Source organism: Corvus kubaryi, unplaced genomic scaffold (genome assembly GCF_017639235.1).
Source record: "Corvus kubaryi isolate FWS band 111438036 unplaced genomic scaffold, C.kubaryi_AGA036_p1.0 68, whole genome shotgun sequence".
In the NCBI taxonomy this organism is placed as follows: Eukaryota; Metazoa; Chordata; class Aves; order Passeriformes; family Corvidae; genus Corvus; species Corvus kubaryi.
The window spans coordinates 10,431,329-10,458,899 of record NW_024582056.1 but is presented as its reverse complement, the minus strand read 5'-3'; the positions used below and the strand labels follow the sequence as shown (position 1 = coordinate 10,458,899).

The 27,571-nt window shown below is 37.3% G+C and overlaps 1 protein-coding gene across 5 annotated transcripts in view; it reads right to left on the bottom strand.

Moving 5' to 3' along the window:
• The window catches only part of SEMA5A (semaphorin 5A), a 318,257-nt gene that overhangs the window by 74,649 nt on the left and 216,037 nt on the right, over positions 1–27,571 (bottom strand). For all 5 annotated transcript variants that reach the window (XM_042048660.1, XM_042048663.1, XM_042048661.1 and 2 more), the window contains 3 exons: positions 18,746–18,953; positions 7,125–7,242; positions 1,655–1,836 (listed from right to left, as the gene is read on the bottom strand). In XM_042048660.1, coding sequence (XP_041904594.1) covers positions 1,655–1,836; positions 7,125–7,242; positions 18,746–18,953 — 508 coding nt within the window. The remainder of the gene's footprint in view (positions 1–1,654; positions 1,837–7,124; positions 7,243–18,745; positions 18,954–27,571) is intronic.

Below are 27,571 nucleotides of genomic sequence, written 5' to 3'. Positions count from 1 at the left end.
TGGTTTCTTCTCCCAGGGTTTTAGCAAGTGACAGAATGAGAGGAAATGGCCTCATGTTGGAGGCAGGAGAGATTTAGATTGCCTATTAGGAAAAATTCCTTCACCAAAAGGGTTGTTAAGCATTGGAGCAGGCTGTCCAGGGAAGTGGTGGAGTCACCAACCCTGGAGGTATCAAAAGACTTGCAAATGTGGTGCTTGGGGACATGGTTTAGTGATGGACTAGGCAGTGCTTATTAATGGTTGGACTCAAGCTCTTGTCCAGCCTAAATGACTCTATGACACTAAAGTAAGCGTTAAAAGGCATTAGTTCTCAATTTCAACAGGTTACTCTGATAAGATGTCAATACCTTGCTTGTAATGTAACAGAAAAGCTAACAGAGTTTACACCTTGTACCTTGCATTTGTGAACTTCCAGAAAGGATGCTCCTATCCCTCCCCAATATACCCTAGAAAAAATTTTATAGACCTAGATATTCCATATCCTGTCCTAGGCAAAAAAAAAGATGCATTTCAGCTGTTGTCAAAACCTTTAAATGGCGAGCTTGCAGTTTTTGTACTGGGAGAACACAAACAGAAATAAAGAAAAATAAAACTAAACTATAATGAGCTTTTGATGTTTCGTCATAAAAGCAAAAGTTAAAATAGTGGCTCACTAATTTTAGCAGTGTTAACAGAAGATGTAAAACAGTAGTGTAGTAATGCCAAAGGTAGAATGTGAATCCAGTCCCAAATGACGTTCCAAATTCCCTTCTAAACCTGCCAGCTGTTGGTTGATTGTTCAGTAACTAACAGCATGCTTATCTTTTCTATATTCTCCTGACCTGATGTTATAAAATATATTGCTATATTTTTAATAATTTTCCTAAAATTTACTATTTTCACTGACAGAGATTGCAGTTACCTTGTGCAGAAATGTAATCAGTTTTAGTCACTATCATGACGTGATTGTGGTGTTTAAAAAAAAGACAAAAAGCAGAAAGAATCACTGAAAATAAGCAGAATGCTCCAGTATATGTTTCATCTTGCAATTAAAGTATGTATAATGTATGTGTATAATGTTTTAAACATGAACTTCTGAGGCAGTTCCAAATATGTAATGTTCTGAGTCTCTCTGAAATTATCTGCTCTCACTGATTTTCTCCGGGACTGGTTAAGTGCCTGAAGAAGACAAAAGAGTGGCTAAAGAGTCCTATACAGACTGATAATAGAACTTGCTATCATGATACAACTGAAAGATACAACGAAAACATTTTTCCAGGGCAGAATGGGGGACAACAATGGTAATGTGAGACCTCCAAAAAAAAGTAAGCCATTCTAACTTCCAGAAAAGAAAGTTGTATGAATTGCAGAACTGAGAAAAAGTATCATACTTTGGATATTATCTAACACTGATTTTTTTTTTCTTTCAGAGCTTTTGTTAAAATTAGCTGAGCTCAACATTATTTGGCACGCAGCATTTGAAATGACTCTTTGCTCTCTGACTCACTCTCTCTGCTACAAAGTCTAAGAGAAACTTTCTAATGTCCCATTTGGCCTTTCATGCACAGAACAGGATCAGTAGATTTCAGGTGAGATTTCAAAGGGTAGATTTTATTCTGATTATGTTAAAAACTTTTAAAGCTCAAATGATAGAACCTGAAATTGTCTTGCATACCTGGAACAGTTGGCAATCTCCATGGTTGGTCCTTCACACAGCCATCCTCCACACTGAGGAGCAGGATTGTCACACACGCGTGTCCTGCAGAGGCAGGAGCCAACACTGGCACCGTCAGTGTGGGTGCAAGGTTTCCACTGTGACCATGTTCCAAAATGTCCATCCACTGTCAGGTTCCTCATCTAGAAACAAGCACAACAGAAGAGCTTACCTGAGCTTGACAGTTCCTTCACACAACCTCTTTATTCTGCTGTGCATGAAGGTTTAGCCTTCAGCCACCAACAATAAAAGCCCCCACTTTAGAGACACGTATTTCTGCAGAGAGATGTCTTCCAGACAGTGATCTCCCCTTTGCTCCTGTAGCTGCATAGTTTCCACAACTTCCAACCAATCTGAGCCACTGGATGCCACCACCATAACAATAACAGTAATCACAGCTAACTGTTACTTTTCACAGCTGTGCTTGCCTACTTTTCCATTGTCTTCTGATGACAGTATTCCCTACTTCCTAAAATTTTCCTGTGAAAATGGAACCCAGATACTGACTGTAAAACCCAAGATCAAAAGGAGGAGCCAGCAGAAGGTAAGTAAGAAGTGAAGAAGAAATTCTCTATGAGGATGATGAGACACTGGAACAGGTTTCCCCTGAGAAACTGTGGATACCCCATCCCTGGAAGAGTTCAAGGCAAGGTGGGATGGGGCTTTGAGCAACCTGGTCTAGGGGGAGGTGTCCTTGCCCTTGGCAGGGAGATTCAAACTAGATGATCTTTATGTTCCCTTCCAATGAAACAATTCTATGATTCTATGATACTGTAATAGTCCAGGGTAGCAAAACTGGATCCATTAAACTCAAATATCCATATGAAAACAGTTTTCTGAAGCATACACCATATAGTACCATTTCATGAAATGTGGTTTTAAATACGGCAGTCTCTAAACATTAGAGACTGTCAGACCATTCCCTGGTCTGAGAATGGTCTCAAGTCTTCTTCTGACTGGAAGGGTCAGACCATTCTCATCTAGACTGGAATGTTTCCATCAAGTAGCTGTAACACATTCAATAAGAAATCTTTATTGTCCAGCTGAAACAAAATGAGCTAATGGAAACTGCAGCATCCTACATGGCCACTGAAATTTCTAAAGAAAATGAGGGAGGACATGGAAAATTCAGCTCCCAATAAAAACAGACATATATTATTCTTTTATCAAGGTGTTAATCTTGACAAATCTGTGATCCCAAATGGAAATGATGGCCACTTTTTCACTTAAATGTTAAGGGATTTTCATTTTGTTTCCCATATTTGAACTTTCAGTCAAGACAACAGCACCAACAAGTGCAGGCTAAGTAGCATTTAAATTCACTCTTAGTAAGAATAAATATGTATCAGTTGTAGTCATGCATTTTTCATTAAATGTGTAAGAACATAACATTTTAATATTTGCTTATATATTGAAACAGGAATTACAGCAGTAGATTGTCATAACTGATCTGAAATGGTATCTCCCTTTACTATTTTTAGTATTTTAACAGTGGTGAGAGAAGTGTACATTTCACAAATACTTTGAAGACACAAGAGATTCAATTAGAACAGAAGGCATGTTTGCACTGACACTCTGGATGTTGGCTGATTCTTTCCACTCTGACAAAGATACCACAATTTCACTACTAATTACAATTCTCACAATTTATTTTTCACAAATATCACTTGTCCAAGAACATCTATGTGTATATTCTGTCAGCTACAACTTAACCATAATTCATCATTTCAAAACCTGCTGACAGCTATTTATTGAAAATAACTCACCAACTTTTGCTCATGTAGAGTTTACATTGCTGGGTTTTGTAAGACAACAAGAAATACTTTTTAAGTGACAAGTAAACCCATTCTCTTATACTGCTGGTCTAACAAATATTTATAGTCCATAAATTAACAAATCTATGTCCCCAATCTAATAATGTCAGAGATGTGAAAACGCCTTTACTGCTTTCTGTTTCTGTGCTGCATCAAAACATCTTTATTGTTGCACCTAAAATTATAAACTAAAGCTACAGTTGTCTATGGTTACCATAATATATATTAAGTGGCAGACAAGGTATACATAAAACATAGCCGAAGGCTTGAACTCAGAAAGATAAATTGATGACATATTCTCTTTCTTCATTTTTTTTCCTTGCTCCTGCAAAGATCATCCCACTGGGATCTCTGCTGTTCCCCATGACTCACCTGCTCTGTCTCTCTGTGAATATCTCCCTTTCAGCAGTGATATCAAACAATTTCATCACACGACTGCAGGAAAGCAAAATGTACCGATAAGGGGCCTTTGCAGCCCTCACCAGAATCCATGCCCACTAACCTTTCTCAACCTGACACCTCAAGGGCAAAATCACAGTCAATCAGACCACATGGCTGTACTATCCTTGCACAGCTACACTCTGCTTTCCCTCTCTACCGCCCCGGTTTTGTCACCCTTTCCCTCCTGCAGATATCTTTAGACTGTTCCTCCCTCCTAATGTCCTCCAAATATCCATCTATGTCTCAAGTCTCTCTGCACCCACCTCATCCTCCTGCTTTGTGCCTCTGCACTCTGAATGAAGGTCACAGTTTTTAACTCTGTCATGAGATCTTTGGTTTGAGATTACTTTTTGTAGAATTAAATGAGTCTGTAGTATTTCCTGAAGCTGCTAATGAATTCAGATCCCGTACTACACTTTCTCTGAGAACTGTAAAAATAAAGTCATTTCATGCTGCATAGTTTTGTTAAAAAAACAAACCATCAAACAAAAACAAATTAAAAAAAAACCCAAAACCCCCCCAAAACCAAAACCAAAATCCTGAAAAATTTTCTTTTAAATTATTTTACTTTTCCTGTAAAATCTCTTAGATAATGTCAGTATATTTTTAAGTGATGGATTGCAAGTCATCCCAATGGAAAATATTTCAAAAAACAACAAAGCTTCATTATCATAAAAAATATTGGATGAAAAATAGGGATTTATGACCAACCGGATGAAGATCAAAGTAGATATATGTGCATAGCATTAATTACTGTCTATATTTATGCACAATTGCTGTACTCATGCCAACTGAAACAATAACCTAAAAATCAAACTGAAAATTAAATCAAAGCAAGGTAACCAAAATAACCACATTTTTCAAAAGTGATCTCCAAAGTTCAGAGATGGTAACACGGATGCTCTTCTATCTCTCCTATTCCCCTCTATCCTCTACCTATAAGTGCCTATAAGTATTCAGCCATATGAATAATTCTCTAGGAAATAATTTCTCAGAGGCAACTGGTAACACTTTTTATTCTGAACTAAATGATTGTATAAACAGACCTCTTTCTGATCCAGTTTTAGAAGAAACTGGCCATTCATTAATCTAAAAAAATTTCTACAATGTTAAAAGATCAGAGTAATTTTACTAAAAATTAAGATATGGGAAGCAATTGGGACCAAAAGGGGGAGAATAGGTTTCAAATATTCTGTTATGTTCTGCCTGCAACAGTGTCTTGAATGTATCTAGCACATGTTAAGGATGCATATAGCTCGGTCCCTTACAAAATTAAATTAATTACATCTTGGCTTACATATCTTGTGAGCACAGCACCTAAAAATGCTATTAAACAAATATTTGAGTACCTCACTAAGCAAAATTGTGATCAATTGCAGTTTGTCAGAAGACAGTGTTACTTTAGAGGAAAGTTTCTATGAAGTTTTCCAGTCTGTTCAATAATGTGTTGGTGTATAAGGCTTTAAAACAGTAAAGGGGTAAACCCACACTTTTCAATTTAAATAGATAATTCTAGAATCTTCCTTATATTACGCAATCTCAATCTGCTCAAGGACAAACTTTCTTTGGAGGTTCACTAAGTCTTTGAATCTCAGATCAGCAGTGTAAGTCTCACAGCTATGGTTGACTTTCTAAGCAAGCCTTAGGTGCTCCTCTGCTTTGACTAGACTGCCATACCCTATGCACATGTCATATAATAGATACTAAATAATTGTTTTTCCAGTTGAATGGAACAGAATGGAATTACTCTTTATAAATTATTCCTCCCTCTACCCCATCTTGGCCTCATGTTCTGTATCTACAAAAGAAAATACGGCCTAGTGCCACAATTCAAAGACTGAGCACAGCAGGCTGACTGCCCATGCAAATGTCAACAAAATAAGGCATTTCAGTAATCATGGTATTTCCCCCAAAGCTGCCCCGATTTCAGCTCAAATGCTAATGCAGATGAATCCAACAGAAGCATATTTTATTAGTCCTCTATGTGAGAAGATGGATGCAAAGGACAGGAATGGACATAAACATTTTTTTTAAAGTTTTAAAAACTTGAAAGAATGCTTAAAAAATTGCTTTTTAATGTCAAACACAGTCAGAACACAGGAGCACATTCTCAAGGCCCTCAGAATCAGTGTAGTGTTTGTATCTATGAGGCTGCTGCAACACATGTAGAGAGCCAAAGTCAATGCTGGAAGACCTTCATACTGATTTTGCACATCTCTAGTTCACTAAACAAAGCCCAGCTTAAGGGAGAGAAGTGCCATCAAGATATTAAATGGCGCTTGTTAAACACATGGAGATTAGAATATGAATGCCATATGAGCACAAGTTAATAGATGTATGTGCCCCACTGGTGAGTGGGGACAAGATCAAGAAGCTCTTACTAGGAATGAAAGCAGAATTGAGTTGGAAATGCTCCCTCTTCATGGGCAAAAGGACAAAGCAGCAACAATCTCCAAAAAAAAAAAGCAGCAACAATCTCCAAAAAAAAAAAAAAAGGGCTTAGTAGCACAAAAAAGGTCCTTCTTAACCCTCTTTTTGCATGCTTTGGAGTAAGGGAAAAGAATGAAAATTAAAACAACACCAGAATCACATTAAAAGGAAAGCTATAAATCAATTTTGTTGCTGCTTTTTTATATTATATTACATTTATTCAGAACAATTTTTAAAGAGAAGTGTTAAGCCACTGCAAATATTAACCTTGAGTTTATTGTAATTGTCACCTTTGTCATTTATCTGGGTGAGATTTAACTCATAGAATTCACCCTTCCAATTCATGAACTTTTAAAGATGTTATTTGGCTTTTTATACTAGCAATAATAATCCTAAAAGAAAAGATTATACCATTAGTGAATTAACTTTTCCAAAGCAAAATTCTGCAGAGAAAAATACGTCAATATAACTAATCTTAGAAAACATTTGTTTTCAAGGTGGGAAAATAGACATTACAGGTAAAAAACAACCACCCTTTGAAATTACTCTAAATAATTTTATCATATAAGTAGTTTGATAAGAAATAGAAAAGAAACTAGGTATTCTGTTAAAATCTGATGGGAAAACCTAAGGAAAACGGCATTAAATGCAGTTTTCTGAGCTTGAAAAATCGATGCCAGCTCATTATCATGAAATTCACATGGAATCAAAGGTTTTGGGAGACAAATGAATGCATTTGGACTTACTGGACACACAGTAATGCTTTGCTCCCATTGACTCATGCTCAGACTTTCTTCCAGCGTTGTGCATTTCTTCATCACCATGTCCCAGCCACAATAAGGGTCTTGAGATCCAATGCATGCACTGTGGATGAAAACCAATCAGGTCACTGGGACATTTATCTTCATTTGCACTGACCAAATATCTCTAAATAACTATGTAGCATCTCTTCATATTTCATAGGCAGATAGTGAAATTGATCCCTGTTGTGGTATGGTGCAGACAAAATGACAAAAAATGAGGAAAAATGAATTTGAATGCCTACACAAAGCTAGGATTTCTTTTAAGTGCATAGTTGAATTTCTGTCTGCATACATGGTATGTTGTCTAGACTGACTGTTGCACTTAATTACTAGAGAATTACAGAAATTCATAAAAAAGGTATATTGTCTGCTCCAAGCAAAAATTTCAGGAGTTACAGTTCTTAGTCTTTTCTGTCAGTTTTGGAATTATAGGTATCATCTTTTTCAGAAATCAGATGACAATGTTTGTTCTTTGAAAAATAATTAGAAAACCTTCTGATCTATTTTCTGCACCTGTATAAAACCTCTGGAAGTTCAAAGCAGCACTGGTGGCTGCCATCACACCTCTTACATACCACATGCTGCCCTCATCATTCTCTCTTAGTGGCACATGAGGAGGGAAAGAAAAGGATTAGAGAGAAGGATGGTAGTCCAGTTTCATACAGACTCTGAAAGACCCACTGCACAAAACCAGAAGTTCATTTCTCTAACAGATAGCAGGTTTCTCTTGCTAAGGTCAAACATTAACAGTCCAGGCAATAGGTCTCCAGCTTCATTGCTAAAGATCCATAAGAAAGGAGGTGGAACTCCCATTATAGTGAAGCATGATATAATTGGTTTCACACTTGTAAGAATAGCTATAAATTACACATAAAAATAATGCATTCAAACACTTTGTTTAGATTGTAAAAATGTTAGACTGATCATTTTTGTTCAACTCAAATCCATGGGCATTATCCTTCTCTCTTTAATTATCTGTTCCCATCACATCTCTGTTGACTGAAGGGCCACAGAGATGATCAAGCAGTGAGTAGAGGCTGAGAGAGCTGGGAGAACTGTTTAGCCTAGAGAAGAGAAGGCTCAGAAAGGATCTCATCAATATGTACAAAACTCTGAATGGAGCATGCAAAGAAAAAGATCCAGGGTCTTCAGTTGTGCCAAGCAACAGGACCAGAGACAGTGGGCACAAACTGAAACACAGGAGGTTTCAACATCAGGAGACACTGTGACAGTAAGGGTGACTGAGCACTGGCTCAGATAGCCCAGAGAGCTTCCAGAGTCTCCTTCCTTGGAGATATTCAAAAGCCATCCCCACACGGCTCTGGACAGTTGGTTCTGGGAGGTCCAGCTTGAGCAAGAGATTGGAGCAGATGACTATTAAAGACTCATGCCAGCCTCAAAAGTTCTGTGATTCTGTCCTCACTAAATGTGTTTTGCTTGTGATAATTCCATTTATCTCTGGCATTCCTCATGTACTTCCATGTTAACACCTGACCAAATGCAGACTTACGAATTCCCTAGTAGGCTATTTGCTAATACCATCACAGAGGATTCTTAGCCCTTATAAATTTCACAGAATTCATTTCCACATTACACTTGGCAATGTGGATTGCCAGTATGATGTTGGAGCATAGCTCTCATCTGCAAAATGGGCACAATGTAAGAGGCATAACATTCAAAACTCCATGGGTACCCCTAATCAGGATTCCAGTCCAAAGATAAAGCTTTTGGTTTAGAAAATTCAGTGTTCAGAAGAGAGTTCCCACTGATGCTTCTGGCAGCTGTGAGCACTTAGCATTTTTGTAACTCAGGCTACACATGTTTCCATTTAATTATCTATAAAGTAAGAAGGAACATTAATGCAAATTACGGGAGATTTTAAGTGTCTTGCAGCGCTTGCAAGACATGATGTCCAGTATTCTCCTTCCGAGTAACTCTGATAAAGCATGTGTTTTATGAGAAAAGAGTACAAAAACAAATTAAAGGCTGACATAATGCACAACTGGCAATGTTAGCAGTGTTAACATTGAAATGAGAACTTACGCCTCAAAGCTGAAGTGTTCGCTTTTCTAACTTCAAAGTGTTCATACTTATAATGCAGTTATTATGCTTTAGAAACTTTTATTAAAAACAGAAATATTTCAAAGTCAGTATCCCTTCACTTAGAACCATACTCACTCTTTTGGGGGAGTAAGCTGATCCTTCTCCCACTTTGCTCTTAGACCCCATTTCCTCTTTTGCCTTTGTTCCCATTTTACCTTCCATTCAAGCAAATCAAAATGGCTTGCACCTTTCATTACATGTCACTCAGAAGTTTCAAGCAAGGTGCTAGAAACACATTTTGACTGTCCTTACAATTTTATGGTATCAGAACAGATCCTAGTTTCATGGGAAAAAAAAAGTTCTACTGCTAGGACAAAGCATGTTTGATCACTCTGTGAACACTGAATGGGGTTATTTCAGTAGCTGACCAGGTCTGGAGTGCTCTACGGCAAGGTAAAATGAGGTGAATCTTTTCAGAATTTAGTTAAGAAGAGCCATTGAGCAAGCGAAAACTATGATTTTAAGAAGTTATTAACTCAGCTAACCTCATGCAGATGACAAGAGGATAACTTCAACCACAAATTAGAGGCATTACCATTCTTCAATAATTTTTCACTTTACACTACAATACAGAAATTAATCCTCTAGGCATATGAACTATTCCAAACAAAGCAACAAGAAATTTTGTTAGAGAAATATTCTTCACATGAGAAACTCTAGTTTTGCTGGGGTTTTTTTACTAACATGCTAATTCGTTGTCCCAGTCATTATTACATCTAAGTCTCATATTGTAAAAAGTTTAATTTTTTAAATCTTATATTCAGACAGCAAAAAAAAAAAAAACAAACCACACTACTAAACTGTAGTTCAGTATCATCAACCTCTTTCAGTTCACCATGTCAGACATATTCATGAAATGTGGCAGGACCTGACTTAAATAGCTGCCCTGTTCTCAGACATTGGCACAACAATTCTGTTCTGTTCTTCCCCCTGCATCACATCTCAGAGGGTTTTCTTATTTATTTTTTTCAGATCACCAATATCTCTAAAAAGTGGATATAATTTCTTTAAAATTAAAGAAGTCAGGTAATATGATGGTAAGTTTTTATCCGTACTGCCTAATTATGCCACCTTTTAAAACAATTTTCTTTCCTTCGAGGGATGATTCTTTTGATTTAATGTGTGAATAACAGCAGCTAATTGTTTTTTATCTACTAAGCCTAAATAACGAAACAGATAACAAAAGAAACTCACAGATAAAAAATCAGATAGAATAAAGCTTATAAGTATGAAAATATCAGAACTTCTATTTAAAATGTGACATTTAAAGGGACTATTCTTAACTTGCAATTATGTGTCCTTTGGAAAATTTCATACTGTTTTAACTCCTTTTAAATGAATCTCTCTCCCAAGCAACAGCAGTAAGAAAAACAGCTCCAATGTGTGCATGAAATAACAAAAGAAACTATACAACATGGCTGTCAAATTTATGTCAATTTTATGTAAGTAAGGAAAGTCAAGAATCAGATACTGCTACACATCTTTATCTCCTTTTCCTCCCAAATCCCTGTCTAAATTAAAGCCATTTTAGGTGCTGCTGTTGAAAAAATCAGGTAAATAAAGTAGGTATTAGGTCTTTCATTTGACAGGGCCCTTTCAGACTGTCACACTGCAAGTAGCAGAGCTGGATAATACATTTTGTCATCTTGTCTCTAGTACAGAGACAAGGTATACTCAAGAAGTATACCTTACATCTCAATTTCAGCAGAGAATGAATGTTTTGTCTGTTAATCCCAGCAGGCACCGGCCCACATCTCTAAGACTTCACATGATTTGTCCCAGCACTGCTAAAACTGTCAATTTTGTGCAGGAAGGAAATTCAGGAATAAAATTAAACTGGTTAATTCGAAGACTCTTGATGCTACTTACGCTGTGGAGTCAGCACTCTCTGCAAAAACATTCAACAGCTTTCGGCTTCTCCTGACTGATTCTAATTTTGCTCTGTGTTGTCACTTCATATTTTTTACTGAATGTAAATGATAGGTAGCAGAGTGTGTCTCCTGCAAGGCACTCATTTGGCAGTGATGGTTCAGTGTGCCTACTGACAGTGGTGCAACACCTCAGCCATGAGTTCTGACTGACTACTAACAAAACAGTAAACCCCCTCACTCTAAAGCAAGTCAGTAAAAGCAGGTCGTTTCTTCAGCTATTTTATAATTATCATCAAGTAGGCCAGCAAAACTGTTCTACTTCGGTTATATTTGAGATGATTCATTGAGTCAGAAAGTAAGGCAGAATTGAATATCATTCAGAGCAAAATATATTAAAAATCCCATACAGTTTTAGACTAAAAAGAATTTTTGTGTGTTCCAAAGTACAAAAAAAAACCCCTTCAGTTTAAAAGCTGTATCATAATACCATTAATTTCAAAGAGATTTTTAAAGAGGGGGAGAATATATTCCCATATGAATATACATTACAAGTGCTAATCAGGTATCCTCTTGAGCTGTAACATTTTATTCATACAATATATATAAATGCAAGAGGTGCATCTTCTAAGACTGTTCAAGAAACATTTTTCTGTCTTTACCTATACACAGCATTTTGAAGAACAGTCTCCTGACCCTTTCAATAATTTCCACTGAAATATCTATGCCTGCAGAGTCCCAATTACCATCAAATGTGATTTGACACTTTGTATACCAGGAACTGAACCAGGGTCACCATCTTATTTTGCAGAAGACAGATTCATCACTGCAAATTTGAACAGAAAACTGAAGCTATAAGCCTGTCTCATGTTCCAAATGCACAGTTCTATCCATTTCTGAATGAATACATGAATCTGATAGCAGACAAAGGTACCTATCAGTCATACTATATCATTTCATTACTACTGGTTTTGTAGCTATATACATATATACGTGTGTGCAATGAAGAACAGGCATCCAAAGATACAGATGAATGATGCAGAGGAACATAAATGGTAGGGACACAACTTATAAAAGCCATAGCAGCTCAAACTAAGATGCATGTCAAATATTCAGAATACTGCTTAACCCTTACCTGTACTGGTAAGAAAAGTCAAATCCTTTAATCATCTCAGACACTCTGAGCGAACTACCATTGCTTCCTCTTATTTTAATTTTTGTAATATAGTCAAAATATATTTAGATACCATTCAATCTTTCAACATCTCTGAGAAAACCAGCCTTAAACCTACAAGCTCCCTTCCATCAAATCTGGAATCTGAAATTTATGTATAAAAGTTCTTTATAACACATAATTCACTGAATGTTGATGCTTCCAAGTGACTCTATATGAATCAAATGTGAAGGACAACTTTCAGAGCATGTACTCCATCCTCTCGAGGCCGTCCCTTCAGATATACATTGATAATACACAATGTACATTGATTACATACATTAATAAATCGCCTCTCAGTGTTCTCCTCTCAAGGCTGAACAGGTCCAACTCCCCCAGTCTCACCTCATAAAAGAGATGCTCCAGTCCCTACTCATTTTTGTTGCCCTCTGCTGGACCTGTTCCAGGAGCTCCAAGTCTCTTGTCCTGAGGAGCCCAGAACTGCACACAGCACTCGAGACACGGCCTCACCAGAGCAGAGAGGCAGGATCAGCTCCCTCGACCTGCTGGCAATGCTCTTCCTAATGCACCCCAGGATTCAACTGACCTCCCTGGCCCCCAGGGCACACAGCTGGCTCGTGGATAACTTGTCCACCAGGACCCCCAGGTCCTTCTCCTCAAAGCTGCTTTCCAGAAGGTCAGCCCCCAGCCTGTGCTGGTGCCCAGGGTTATTCTTCCCCAGGGGCAGGACCCTGCCCTTGCCTTTGCTGAATTTCAGAAGGTTCCTCTCCGCCCATCCCTGCAACCTGTCGAGATCCCCCTGAGAGGCTGCACAGCCCTCTGGGGTATCGGCCTCTCCTCCAGCTTTGTGTCATCAGGGAACTCACTGAGGAGGCATCTGCCCCTTCAGCCAGGTCATTGGTGAGTAAGTTAAACAGTACTGGGCCCACTATTGACCTTTAGGTGACACCAGCAGGCCTCCAACTAGACTGTGATACTGATCACAATCCACCAAGAGCTGGCATTCAGCTATTTCCCAATCCACCTCACTGCCAACTCATCCAACCCCCACTTCCTGAACTTGTCTGTGGGCACCTACAGTTACTAAGAGTAAACACACTGAACTTAGAATTCCTGGATCTTTTGATATTTTTTAAAGCAACAAAATTAATTACATCATGACCTATGAAAACCACACTCCTGTTTTAAATTTTTCTTTCTTAGGTCCCTTTTTTGTTTAAAATAATATCCTACTAATAAAATCTGAAATCTGAATTGCAAATATGTAGTCAGGTTCATCTGGTTTACTTACATCCTTACAAACTAAACTGAAGATAATTTTTCAGTGTATGTAATACCCAAAAAAAGAATTGCCATTTTCAATATGTGCTTGTAATTTAGTCTTGAAGACAGGAGTATGATTTATCCCAGTCTGAGAAATTTATGAGGACTCTGATTCTGGAATATTACTCTGGAATCACTAATTCAGATCAGTCCTCATGAGGTTCTGACATTATAATGCAGCAGCAGATTTCTCATATTTAAACTGGAATAAAGCCTGCATATTTTAAAATCAGGAAATCCACCTGAATATCCAAAAATAACTACTTTGGAATGATTATTTCCAAATAGCAATTTCAATTCCATTTGTTGGCAAGATCTTCAGGACACCTAGTCATGGTTTAGACCACATACTAGCTATTAACTTGTATAGTATCAGTATATAGGAATAATTATTTTACTGTTTAATGTTATAGAGTATTTATTATCAGAGACAGGTTCCTACTGAATGTGAGAGTACTTCTGAGGATGCAAAATCTGCAACTGGGGCAAAATGAAGGAATGCAGAAGTGGTTGAAATTCTTAATCCAGTAATATTGCTGGAGTTCTAGGAATGAAATAAAGTATATTGTTTTCTTCTGTCAGTTAACTCAGTACCCTTTTTAGCACTGTGCTGATAGAGTTTTCTTTTTTGTATGTACAGATTGCTTAACTGATGGCTCACAGAGACACCAAAATAAGAATAAAGAAGTTTAAAGAGCAAAAAGTTAGTTGCAGCAGAATAGCTATAATAACATTACTTAGCAAGACAACCTTGTGACCCAGTAGTATCTTAGGCATATACTGTAAAAAACAATACTCAAAAATTTCCAGAAGTTGGGGGTCTTTTTATGCCAGAGAAATCACTATTTGTGCAGCTTTAGGCAGATGGCACTATTTATTTACTTAGACATAACATCATAGTAAGATTAGTTTTCAAGCCTTTCAAGGGTGTGAAACCTATCTTCTGTCAGAAATACCAATCCTTGACCCTTGCTTGTTAAGATTTTAAAGAACATTGGGCTGATGTCACCTTCCATTGTCCTTTCAGAACTAATGCAGTGAAAACTCCAGTACAAAGTATAACTTTGACAAATTTGCTTCAGAAAAATCACTGCCATGCGGGGTTGCTTTTGAAGGCTACAGCTGCCAATAAAAGAAAGTTGACAGTTTCTTTGTTTCAGGGGACAGAGTCTCTACCCCTGTACTACAAATCTTATTCCTTATTACAGACGCATAGAGCCTTCAAAGTAAACTGCAGACACTGACATTTTAGACAGTTTAATAGTTATCTTCTCATGATAATTATTCTATTTATCTCACATTATAGTTAATTAGCAGATATATTAAAGTCAGTTGTGCTTCATGCTTGGCCTACTCAACTCTGAAGAAGTACAGAGAGATGGAGAATTCACGGTGAAAATAGCTCCAGTGACTAACGTTGGCGGACTTGTGTAGAAGTTTGATAAACGTGTGAATTGCAATACCCAGGTGATAATAACCTGATCAAACCTTAAGGATTTTTCCCAAGGAGAAGTGAACTGCCCTGCTGCTGTCTGCAACTTGAAGATGACAGTGTTTTCGGGAGAACTGATTCTCCAAAGTAGTGACATGTCCCAAATGACTTTTCTCTAGATGACTCCTGAAACCATCATGATTATGACAGGGTGTTCAAAACCAGTCTGACATTGGCAGAATTCTGTATGAGATACACTCCACCTGCCCCCCTCCATGTATTATTTGGAAACTGGCAATCAAAATAACTAGCATGGTCAACTCATGAATGATGGAAACATTGTGGCACAATGGAAAGCGATGAGCAACCCAAACTATGGGTGTGACAACAGGTTTTACCTGTGGTAAGGTCTGCTGTCACAGTAATAAAGTGCAGCAAACAGCACGTAAAACACAAAAAAAAACCCCAAAAACCACCTCAAAATAAGTAGTCCCCAAATGTATTTTCAAAGGCCTTTGTTAACAGTGTTTATGGGAGTAGAGTCATGACCAGAGTGAGTGTGCTGAAGCAGAGGGAATGTCTGTCAGAGGCAGCAGCATGTCACAGGGTTCCACCACCACTGGAAAGTGCTGGAGGAACAGACTTATAATATACACAGCATATTGGAGTGATTATTAAGGAGACATAATAAACTACAAATAAAAGAAATAACCATGCTTTAGAGGCTACTGTGGGAAGATGAAACAAAGAATAATGAAAAAAAATTAAAACTGACAATCTCAAGAAATTTATCTGGACACTGAGATATTAGCTCGTGAAAGAGTCTGCTCAACAGAGGGACTGAAGTTGTATTGTCTGAAAGCCCAGCAATAAACCTAAACAAAGAGATTAGATAAGACTAGGCACTGAACATTCTGCCATTTACACAAAAAGACAGAGCAGGTGAGGTAGCACACCTTCAACCTTTTGGCTTTTTAAAGGCTGTTAATCGTACACTATCATGCCCTATTCCTCGATAATTACGTGAAGTAGATACTGAAGAGTACATGTCCTTGATCTGGTGAAGACTCTAGTTATCATTGATGGAATTTCAGGATATAGCTTTGGCACAGTTATACAGCCCTAAGTATGATAAATGTGAATAAATAAAATTAAAATAATCCAAAAAACCCCCCACAATGTTCCAAGGCATTACCTTAGGTAAGGTTTACCCATCACTCTGTTTACCCATTGCTATGGTATAGAAGTAATAGTTAGCAACAATAGTTAGTAATAGTAACAGAAGAATGTGAGTATTAAAGCACCCAGCAATGCAGTGAGCAAGTTTAAGATGCTTCAATGCCTGGAGAAATGTACAGCCCCAAGAAATGTCCTCATACTCTATCCACATGCAAAAAAAAAAAAAGATTCACCATAAGCCAGGAAAAAACTAGTCAAACCAAAAGTTAATTATAGGTGAGAGAAAGATTACATCTGCATTCTCCAAATAACCAGAGTCCCTAATGATAGATGACAAGGAAATTCCTTTTTTCATCTGGATCACATCGGTAAATCCTATCCTTTTTCACAAAACAGAGCTAGAATTGCTGGTGAACTCTTTAACCAAGAAGAAAGCAAGGATGGCGAGTCTTTTGGTGCAATGAATATTTAATTACTACAAGAGAAGTCGTACAACTACAAAAGACATGATTGAAAAACCCCACAAGGAATCATTTTATCTCCTTTTAAATAAGTCATTCCACTGGAAGATGAGACTTCATATACATCTGGGAAGAGGAATAAATTATCATCTGAGCAGTATTTGAGGCATTTAACTACCGTTCTACTCAGTAAAATGGGAAAGGCACCATTTTTTTGGTTTGTTTTCTTTTGTTCTAAAAGGCATTTTAAAAGTTAGACAATTAAAGCCCAATTAAACGGAGAGGAATGAATAGCCTGCAGCCATGCATGGGGTCTGTGATTTGAAACAGCAGTCCTAGCCTTTGAGGGCAGAAACATGTTTGGGCCCTGCAGCTGGAATAACATTGCCATTCCTTGGGAATTGTCCTGAAAGAAGCAGAGGTACCAGGGACCTTGGGCATTCACACCTCACTGAAAACAAAATGAGGCTCCAGCCTTGAAATGTCCAAAGTGGACTGCAGGCTGGTGTATTTACACCAGCACACATCCTTTTTCAACTCACTGAACCAAGGAAAGATGAAACTTCCAAGGAAATTGAAACTTGGTCCTATGTAGGCCACTAAACCAACAAAAAGCTTGAAGCAGAGACTTGCCCATATACAACTTTTCCCTAAAGTAAGCTTGGCAGGACTTCCAATGGGGCTTCAAGTGTTCTTCTCTTTCAAAAGAAAATGCCAAAAATATGCTACATAAGACAGCATAAACAACAAAAGGGCTGGTAAAGAATTGTAAAAAGTAGAATTCTTCCCTCCCCTGGTCTGCTTGTTTTCTAGGGCACAACTTTTCCTTCAGTCTTGTTCTCAACCCAGTAGCCTTTCACTGGCTTCTTGCATGGTACCAATCCCCATGGTGAGCCAGGTCCCTTGGAAATGTCCTTCCACTGTCACTGAGCCACAGCTTTACCACACCTGTGTCCTGTGGTCACTTCCCTGCTGTGACCAACTGTGTGGTCCCTCTGACAGCCAGAATTGTCTCTACCTGCAAATAGTCACGCTGCCTTTTATGGGAGGTGTAACATCTCTGCTGCACAAATAATGTCTCTGTGAGTGTAGAAGCCAAGAAAGGCAAGTGGAAGCCTTTCTCCCTTCTTTAACAGGCCAGCTTTTCAAAGGAATATATGCTAAACAAGGTGAAGCTAAAACAAGCTGAAAGACCAACCACATGCCTCTGTCACAGTTCTCAAAACCTCATGGCTGGTTCAGTGTCTATGTGATGTAACATAAAACAATTGTACTGAATTACCAGGACCACACATATGAAAGGGAAGATACAACTAACGAGAATAAATTAACAATCTCGAATAGCATGTTTTGCAACCCAGATGTATTTTCAGATAGCCTACTGAAAAAGTTGTGTGCTGAACTTTAAATTCCTTAACTATCATAATACGGTCTAGAACCAAGTGATAATTTGTAAGTTATCCTCTTTGAATATCTGTCAGCTGCATAGCCCTTTTACCTAGTAGCATATTTACATTTATTACAGTTTGCTGATCCAACACTGCCTCTAAATAGCCACTTTTACAAATACTTTTAATTCTCAGTTCATCCAACCCACTTTTTTTTCTGAATCCACAGAGACATTGTTTATTCAGTTACAATACAGCTTTAAAAAAAAAAAAAACAAAAAAAAAACCCTTCAATTTGTCCAAGTCACAAGCTTTAAACATATTAAACCAGCAGCTATATTGCACTTTACCAGATAACTGTTTTCTACATAAAACATTTCTTACTGTTTCACTTCACAACTCAGAATCTGCACAATGACACTTCAATGTGAATATAATTCTTTGAGAGCCTCACCTAGTCCTAACAAGTTAGTACAAGTAGTCAGACACTTCTGATAAACACTGTAGAAAGGAAGTTATTGCCGAGAGAGACAATTAATTTGGATTTCTTCTTGCAGTCATTTATCCTTCTCATTTTTCTGCAACCCCCTGCATGTATTTTTCTCCAGTCAAATAAAGATAGCTGATTCTTAATACCTGTATGTTTTGTAAAAGAGACATCTCTTCAGGGGGACCTTAATCACATGTTCCTGAAGGCCCACAAAAAGGACACTCTGGCTGTGCAGGATCTGAAGGCTCCTGATGGGCTCTCGCTGACTTTTCGGCAGGAGTTCAATTTCCTCAAGCAGGCAGCTGCTTGAAGTCTGGTTCATTGGGGCAAGTACTTTCTTAATAGTGCCATAGTCTGAAAAGGCAAGAGGAAAATGAGTTACTAAAAAAATCACACTAGCAATTCTACCTACTTGGTGTCATTCAGTGAAAAAAATTTTTGTGCTGTGCTGGATGTTTTCAATGAAGCCTCAGAATGTGGGATTATTTTGACTGAAGTTTCCTAAATTGATTATAGTACAGTGACACGAACTTATAAAACTTTAAATTCTGTTTTCATGCGATGCAATACATTAAAAAAAAAAAAAAAAGAAAAAAAGCTAAAAAGTTATTAGTGCAGAACGGCCTCACAGCAGTAGTCACAAGAAAACAAGGTTTCAAAGTCTGGCTTTATAAATGCACATTCATGCCAAGGGTTACTGGTTTCAGTCTACCAGATTGTACTACACTTTACTATATTTAGAGCAATTTAAAAAGCAATAAAGTCCATAATTTTCCCTGTTTGTTTCAATATTCCTTGTGTTAAAAATTATGGGGGTTAGAGATGTATCACATTCATTTAATAAAGCACACATATATGCTTACATGCAGGTCTTAATTGAGTGTAGGTGAATATAGCAATGAATGAGGCTACATCCCTTTTTCTTCTCTCAATTTTGACCTCTGAAAAACCATAGCTTTTAGCATTCACTCTTCACTTCTATTCTTAATGTGATTTCTCAGGAAAGACAGTTACACATTGAAAACCAGTGTCAGAATATATGATAAGATTTATGATTCACTCCTGCAAAGTTTTTAAATAATTTAAAAATATCAAAGTACATTTGTTCTGAACACAAAGGACCACATTCTCACACTGATAAATATTTTAGGGAGCTGCAGCATTATGCAATCTTTTATGTGGCAGCAGTACTAAGGATCCAACATTGCAAACACACACAGAGATAAGCTCTTTCTCATGAAGTCTTGAAAGACTTCCTTTTTGAGTGGGTAAAAATGGCAAGAGCAATGTTTGGGAAGGCCTGTTCTGCAGTCTGGAAAACAGTGGGTTTGCCATGACTAGCACAGGGCCAGAGGTTTGGCTCAGAGCTGGCTGTGCAGTCTCTCAGGACGTGTCTGGCCCTGTCTTGGCTAGTGCTGGTTTTATCCTTGGCAGCAAATGCCTGGTGGCCATGTGTCTGTGCCCCCTACACTGGCTCCACCCTGGGAGCACCTGAGGCTAGGGACTGGCACCCCTGCACTGTCACTGTACCCTCCGGGGTAACTGGGCTGAGGGCAACATGCCATTCCCAAGCTTTGCTTGAGAAGTGGTGAGAAACAGCAAGTGAGCAACCTTAAGAAAATACAAAAAAAGTAGTCGCAAGTAGACTCCAAAACTAAAGAGAAGATGGAGAACCAAGACGACAATTAATGTTAAAATCTTTTCTTGAGAAAATCTGAGTCTTGAGAAAGACTGAGTATTCAATTCTAAGACCTAGGGAAGTACTGGAAAGGAGAGAATACACCAAGCAGCAGGGGAGGTTAATAGGAAGTTTATGTGTAAGATATAATATTCCATAATATTATATAATTCCATTAAACAGTCAAAACTAATTAGATAAACCATAAATTATTAGCTCAATGTATAAAATGGATTCCCCTTAGTCCATAAAAAGATTTTGATCATATCAAATCATGTATGCATGTTAAAATTTTCTGCCTAGCCTCTCAAATTTTAATACAATCACTTCATACACCTGTTTACATTTTTCTCCTTTCTTGATATAAACATGCTTGACCATTCTTCAGGAAAAAAATCTTTCATTAAATTATAATTTTAATTTTTATTAACCTTTTTGATATTAAAATATCTTATTTGATGATCCCTTTTTTTTCCAAACAACCTAAAGCAACCTTATATTCAAAAACTAATTAAATTGTTGCCAACAGTCAGTTTTGCCCCACAATTAAGCAATAACCAGCTCAGCTGAAAAGCGTAACAAGCAGTGTTTCCATTGATGACTACTGGATGCAAAATCCTGACTATAATTACAGTAAGTTTCATGGTCAAAATATGGTCTGAGACATGTCCCAAAATTTCAGTGCCTGTATGTGCTTGTTTTGGCTGAGGTAGAATTAATTGTCTTCACATTGGCTGGTATGGGGCTGTGTCTTGGGTTTGTGCTGAGCACAGGGCTGATAATATAGAGATGTTTTTGTTGTTGCTGAGCAGGGCTTACACAGAGCCAAGGCCTTTCTGCTTTTTGCACTGCCATGCTGGGGAGGAAGTTGGGGGTGCGTGGGAGGCTGGGAGGAGACACAGCTGAGACAAGTGACCCAAAATGACCAAAGGGATATTCCAGACCGTGTGACATCATGCTCAGATATAAAGTGGGGGAAGAAGGAAAAAGTGGGGGGGGACATTTAGAGTGATGGTGTTTCTCTTCCCAAGTCGCCATTATGTGTGATGGGACCCTGCTCTCCTGGAGATGGCTGAACAGCTGCCTGCCCATGGGAAGGAGTGAATTAATTCCTTGTTTTGCTTTGCCTGTGATGTGTGGCTTTTGCTTTTCCTATTAAACTGTCTTTATCTCAACCCACATGTTTTCTTCTGATTCTCTCCTTGACCCAGCTGGTGGGGGAGAGAGTGAGGGGCTGTGTGGTACTTGGATGCTGGCTGGGCTTAAGCCATGACACTGTGCTAATTACTGAGTGAAAGATGAATGATTTTCTTTTGAGCAGAGAAGCTGGAAAAATGTACCAAGAAGAAACAGTGAGATCATTTTAGAGATGTAAATTAATTGGTATTGCTTTATAGATCAGTCAGTGCAACTCTGTATCACTTGCTTAACTGGCAAACAAAGGATTCAGTATGATTCACAATGCAGTGTATTTGGCTTGTCACAGTTTTCCTGCAAGAGACAAAAATCAGGTACGCATTCAGCACGTGCTTCTTCTACAGACTAATATTTCTTCCTACCGCTGTGCTGGGTCTAGCATCTACAGACTGAATCATTTGCTGTCACCTTCCCCAAGAGAAGAAAAAAAACATGACTGCAGGCCTCCCTCCCCTATGCCTCCTTACACATTCAGTTTAGAAGTAGAGCTTTGGACAGGAGAATATGATCAAACACTTTGTGTTTCTTGTGGCTCGTTTATTATAGAGCACAAACTTACATTTTTTTATATTCAAGTCTATGACCTGGAGATCATGGTTACAGCTGCATACCACCCCAGAAAGAAATAAAATATTCTCACTTTGAGAACTGCAGCACTAATGCCTTCCCCAAGATATCTGTCATTGCTCTTGTTCTTCCTTCTTATCTTGGCATACATTCTCCATTTCTCATATTTCCTTTTGCTCTCTTTCAACATCTCCCAAGCCATTCCTTTTTCATTTGTTGTCTAAGAGGATCAGCACTCAGAAATGTTGAAAGTCACAATTGACGGAGCTTCAAGTGAAGAAGCAGTGCCTGAGATCCCACAGATTATCAGGAAGAAACACTGTTCTTCTCAGGAGCAATGTGGGTCATATGCAAACTCAACAAAAAGGAATAGAATGTTACCTGAGATCTACTTCTGCCTCAAAAAACTCCCCTACTTCTGACTTCTAGAACCTATCTTGTCTGCCCTAAATTCCTACTGTCTGTGAGTGATTTTGCAAGCACCACCTGGGAGACCAGACTAGGGTGAGGATCTGGTTTTACTCTACAACTTTGGGACAGGCACAGATTGAATTGGTGGCTATATTCACCAGCCTACGGTACGTAGCAAGGGTGTGTAGATATCCACATTCTTAAACTACACTAGTGTGCAACGTGGCTGTATCAGGCTTCCTTACAGCAGAAAAGCACAGCCAGTGATTCCAGTGCTTTCAAATGCCAGGTGTTTTGCTCCAGTGTTTCCAATCCTACTACAATGTGTGCAACATTATGCACAGCCTCCAGCAAAGACTGCAGATTTCCTAAAGAACTCGTAGAAGTCCCATCCTCAAAAGTGTTGTCTGTCTGGCCATTTTCACACCACAGTTGTAAAGCAAACTGGGGGAAAAGTAGAGAAAGAAAGAAGTCTGGAACATGGCTCTAGGGCATGGAGGTTTTCAGATCTGTCACAGTCTTTCAAGTGAGTATTTAATTATGTAATCAAACTAACTGTCCACTTCTGCCAAGAAACATCTAAGAAGGACAGGAAGCACAGAGCATCTTAATGGATGTAACTATCGCCATGGACACAAGGAAAGCTCCAGTTTCATCACAAATGTCAAGCCTGAGCCTAACAGCCAATTAAGAATTCAAATAAATGGCATCTTTGCATCCTGACCATAAGCAAGACACACTGGGATAGATCCAGACACCTGACAGCCTTTATTTAAGGATGGCCAACTATATACAGGAGTAGTAAAAGATAATGACATTGGCCAGAATGAGTAAATAATGTGCTCCGTTAGCTTGTACTGCAATACTTTCAGAGACTTGCAAAACCCACAACTGAACACTAGAAATCTAATCACTGTGAAAGAAGAGAAACATTCTTGTTAAAATATTGCTGTGTAATGTGTAGGAGACTATGAAGAACTGCATGGAGAACCTGAGATGGAGTTTTAGAGAACATGCTTGGAGGCAACTAAGTCTGTAATGAACAAAATTTTAATGGGACAAAATAAAACGATGATTTCAAAAAGTGAAAAATAAAGTTTAAGATGTAAGTGGTATAAATCATAGCCAGCAGTGGAAAATACTGCAAGAGTGCAGCTGAAATCATTACATTTTTGGTGACACCTGCAAAGCAAAACAGAAAATGCACATACAAAACAAACAGCAGATGCAACAAACTAATAAACCTGTAATTTCCTGACAGAAAGAAAACCACTCAAGGAATCTTTAGCAATTCTTGTTATAGAGGAGAATAAATATTTACATGAGCCGTTATGTTTACAAAATATTGCTGCCTTCTTCATGCAAACACATCTTTAACAAATCATCCCAAGGCAGTGTAGAAGTAAGTGCATTTCACTTCTTTGAAAGAAGGGAAAAAATCTCTACCCATCCCTTTTTGAGAGGGAAACACTTTCAATCTTAACTCTTGCCATAGCACCTTGGAGAGTGGGTTGGTCTCCAGAAAGCAACTGAACCAGCACCAGGAGACAGAATCCAAATCAATGGTTTTCAGAAGAGAAGCCTACAGTATTGTCTTTCATTAATGTTGCTTAAAAATCATTGCTGTGTTCTAAACTAGATGAGTTGCAAGCAAAAGAAACTTATAATAGCCTCAAAATATCTCTTCAGGCCAGCCCTATGCCTATATTTAAGACTTTAAAAATATTCCTGCACTTTCTGAGCACAACAAGGTGCCTTTACAGATCTGAAAATCTCCTCACATGTAGCAAGAAAAAAATAAAGAAACAGCAAAATCTATTGTAAATTATAAACTGTCTATGTAAATGTGGGCCTGTTATTCCAAAACATTCTTCAGAATAGTAAGATGTCTTAAGCAGATTGAAGGATGTGGTCAATGCAGAGGAAAGGGGCAGTCAACACAATACACAGATGCTAAAGCAACATTTAGAACTGCAGGAGATGCATGTAACTAAACTTGAAAAAGATACCACCTATGCAAGGAATACTCTACTCTGCATGTGATAACGTGAAAACAGACTCACTGATACACTTAACAATCTGACAGCACAATAATCAGGGAGATGGAGACTCAAGAGAATAGATTTTAAAGTGTAGCTGAAACAAATATGAATTATGTATATTTTCAAGAAATCTAATTTGAAATAGACTTTGGAAAATTATATTCAATAACTACTTTAATTTTATCCATTATACACTGGTTTTGCATCTTATTTGTTGTATACAAATTATTTTTCCCACTGGAAAATAAAAGCATTCAGAGAGCTTTAAGACTATTGAAACTAAAGGAAAAAAAATCTGATAATGTTAAATATCTTGTAAATAATATCCATATGTGCATATAAACAGTGTTTATATTAATCACATAAAAATTATATTAAACACCATAGAAACAAACAAAAAAAATAGGGCATTAGGGTCATCTTCAAGGCAGAGTTCTCTCAGAATAAAAAAATTGAAACACCAAATATAAAATTGATTAACAGAATGTTTAATAGTAAAAAATCAAAGAATGAGCAAGGTGATTGATAACCATTCAGCCACTGTGAAAATAATGTATCATCAATATTTGCTTTCCTCCACCACAGGAAGGGGAAAAAGCCCTACCACGAAGCAGAATGTGCATTTGGCTAACAGCAGAAAATGATTCCAACAAACAGAAAGTATTAGGTTGCATAAGGGCTTTAGTGCGCTCAGCACAGAAAAAAAAGATGCAGGAACAACTAATGCAGCAGCTCATTCAGCCTAAAAAGGGGAAGCCCAGGATTTATGATTTAGCAATCTGTCTAACATCAAAAAAGATACATATGGTACACAGAATACATGGGATTTAAATCCTACTCTTCTCCGCCCTTTCTAAGAATAACTTTAAAATTAGTTAAATCATCAGTAGAATATGGATAATTAATGCTCTGGCTATTATCTCTTTTCCCACATGGGGGTGGGGTACAGTTTAATTTAAAGCAATGGCACATTTAGAAGATAAGATAATATAACCATGCTCTGTAACTTAATTTATCTTTTACCTTCAGGTTTCTGAGATACATAGTTATACTTGAAATACAAGAATACATTTTTAATCATGCTCCAGCCCAAGGGACAAGTGAAAGACTGGGCTTCTACCCTTCTTCTTTAAAAATGAAAAATATACTATGGGTAAGCATAGTCCTTGTACAATGACACAGAAAATAAAAATAATATAATTTAATTTTTAAATTCCCACAATAATTTACAACTTAAATATTTTTATAATTTTAGATGTATATTCATTAATTTTTTAGGGAAAAGAGAGAACTTCAAAATGAATATGGAATTGTGATGCTTCATCAAGATATAAATTTCAATTTTTTTTTTTAATTTATCTTTTTATTTTCAGAGCTGTTTTACATGTTTGTCTCTCCATTTGAAACTAAATCGGTCTTTGAACAACCTGATCAGTGTGATAGTTAACTTGTTCTTTTGCTCTACTTTTAATATATTTTCATGGTGTAATAAAATACATAGATGTGATTTTTCTACAAGTATCAGACAAAAATGGAGGTTAAAAATCTGAATGTTCTGTTTTGTGGGCTTAGCAGAGAAAGAAATGTTCAAGAAAGCTTAGGAAGGATTTAAACAATAAACCATTGTGACTGCCTCACAATTACAGGTCATTATCATTGTGATGATAACAAGGCAAGGGTGGATAATAAGAGAAATAGAGATATAAAGCACATTTGTTAGATCAAAAAGGCAATTATGTAACTGTACAACAAAACCTTCTATGAAATACTGCAGCTGGAAATAGAAAAAAGAATTTTGTTGCATTTCTCTGAGAAATGTTTCAAATTTATCTGTCCTGTTGATATGGAGATTTATTTTTAAACACCAAACAAGGGCTAAATGAAACGCTGGTTACTCCTGTGCCATCACTTGCAGGAAACAGAAAAGCTTAAGCTTTCCCTTATTCAGGTCTCTTAGTTTTCCTCACTCTATTGCAGGATACTTGGAGGAAAAAAGAAGTATGCAAGTGGAAAAGTCATAAATCATTGCTCACTGGCATCTAATGAAATTTCAGTAAATTAAATTAACTAAATTTATTAAAAAAAAAAAAAAAAAAAAGCTACATTTTGGGGCTTGAAAAAACTTGCAGCTTGTTCACGTGAGACCTTAGTACAAAATCATGAATATGTTTGGTCTTGGGATTTTTGACCCCATGTGAAGTAAAAAACAGGTATAAAAACATGTCTGTTCTAGGTATGTTACAAAAAGAAAAATAGGGTGTGTCATTTTTTCATTATTCCAGAATTTGAAGCAAATCATTTTTTCCCCATGCTCAGTATCAAAGGGCTTTGCATTTCAGAGATTGTTTATGTAGTACTGCTATTGCTAGAGAGTAATAATAATCTAAGGATATTTGGCCATATAACAGCATTGAATTTTACATCTTAAAAGCTTTTAGGAAAGTCCATGGTCATTGCTGCTCTGCTGGTGTGTTATCAGACAGAGAAGTTAACAAAAATTACCAGGGAAGTTAAGACTCTAAATTTAAGAAAAAGCAACTTCAACTACTAATGAAATAAAGTTTTCTGCTTTTTGTGAAACTATATGGAATACATAGCAATCTTAAAATGGGACATTCAGTTGTCTGGTGTCTTGGCAATTAGAAAGGAAAAAAAAAAGGAAGTGTTAAAAAGGTACATGCATAATTTAATATATTTATTAAAAGCTAATTTTAAATTATATACAGTTATACCACACAGTCCTTAGTGTGTTAACAGCTTCAAACACAGAATAGTTGCTTAACTTAGGAAACAGGAAAGGTTTGACTCTTTCTTGGAAGAGAGCTTTGGAAGCAGTAGAAGAAAAACACAGAAAAACCCTATATTAAATTATCCTTATCTGGGTAAGACCCCAAGTATTTCTGCAATCTGGTGTGGTTTTGTTTTTCAATTCTTAGATGCAACTACAGCAGTTTTGAAAGACAGTTTATAAAAAGCAAGTACACATAATATTTTAGATTTATGTTCTTTATATTTGGCTCTGACTCCTTCTTATTCCCTCTTTCCTATTCTATTTCAAGTAAATATTGATGTTCTTC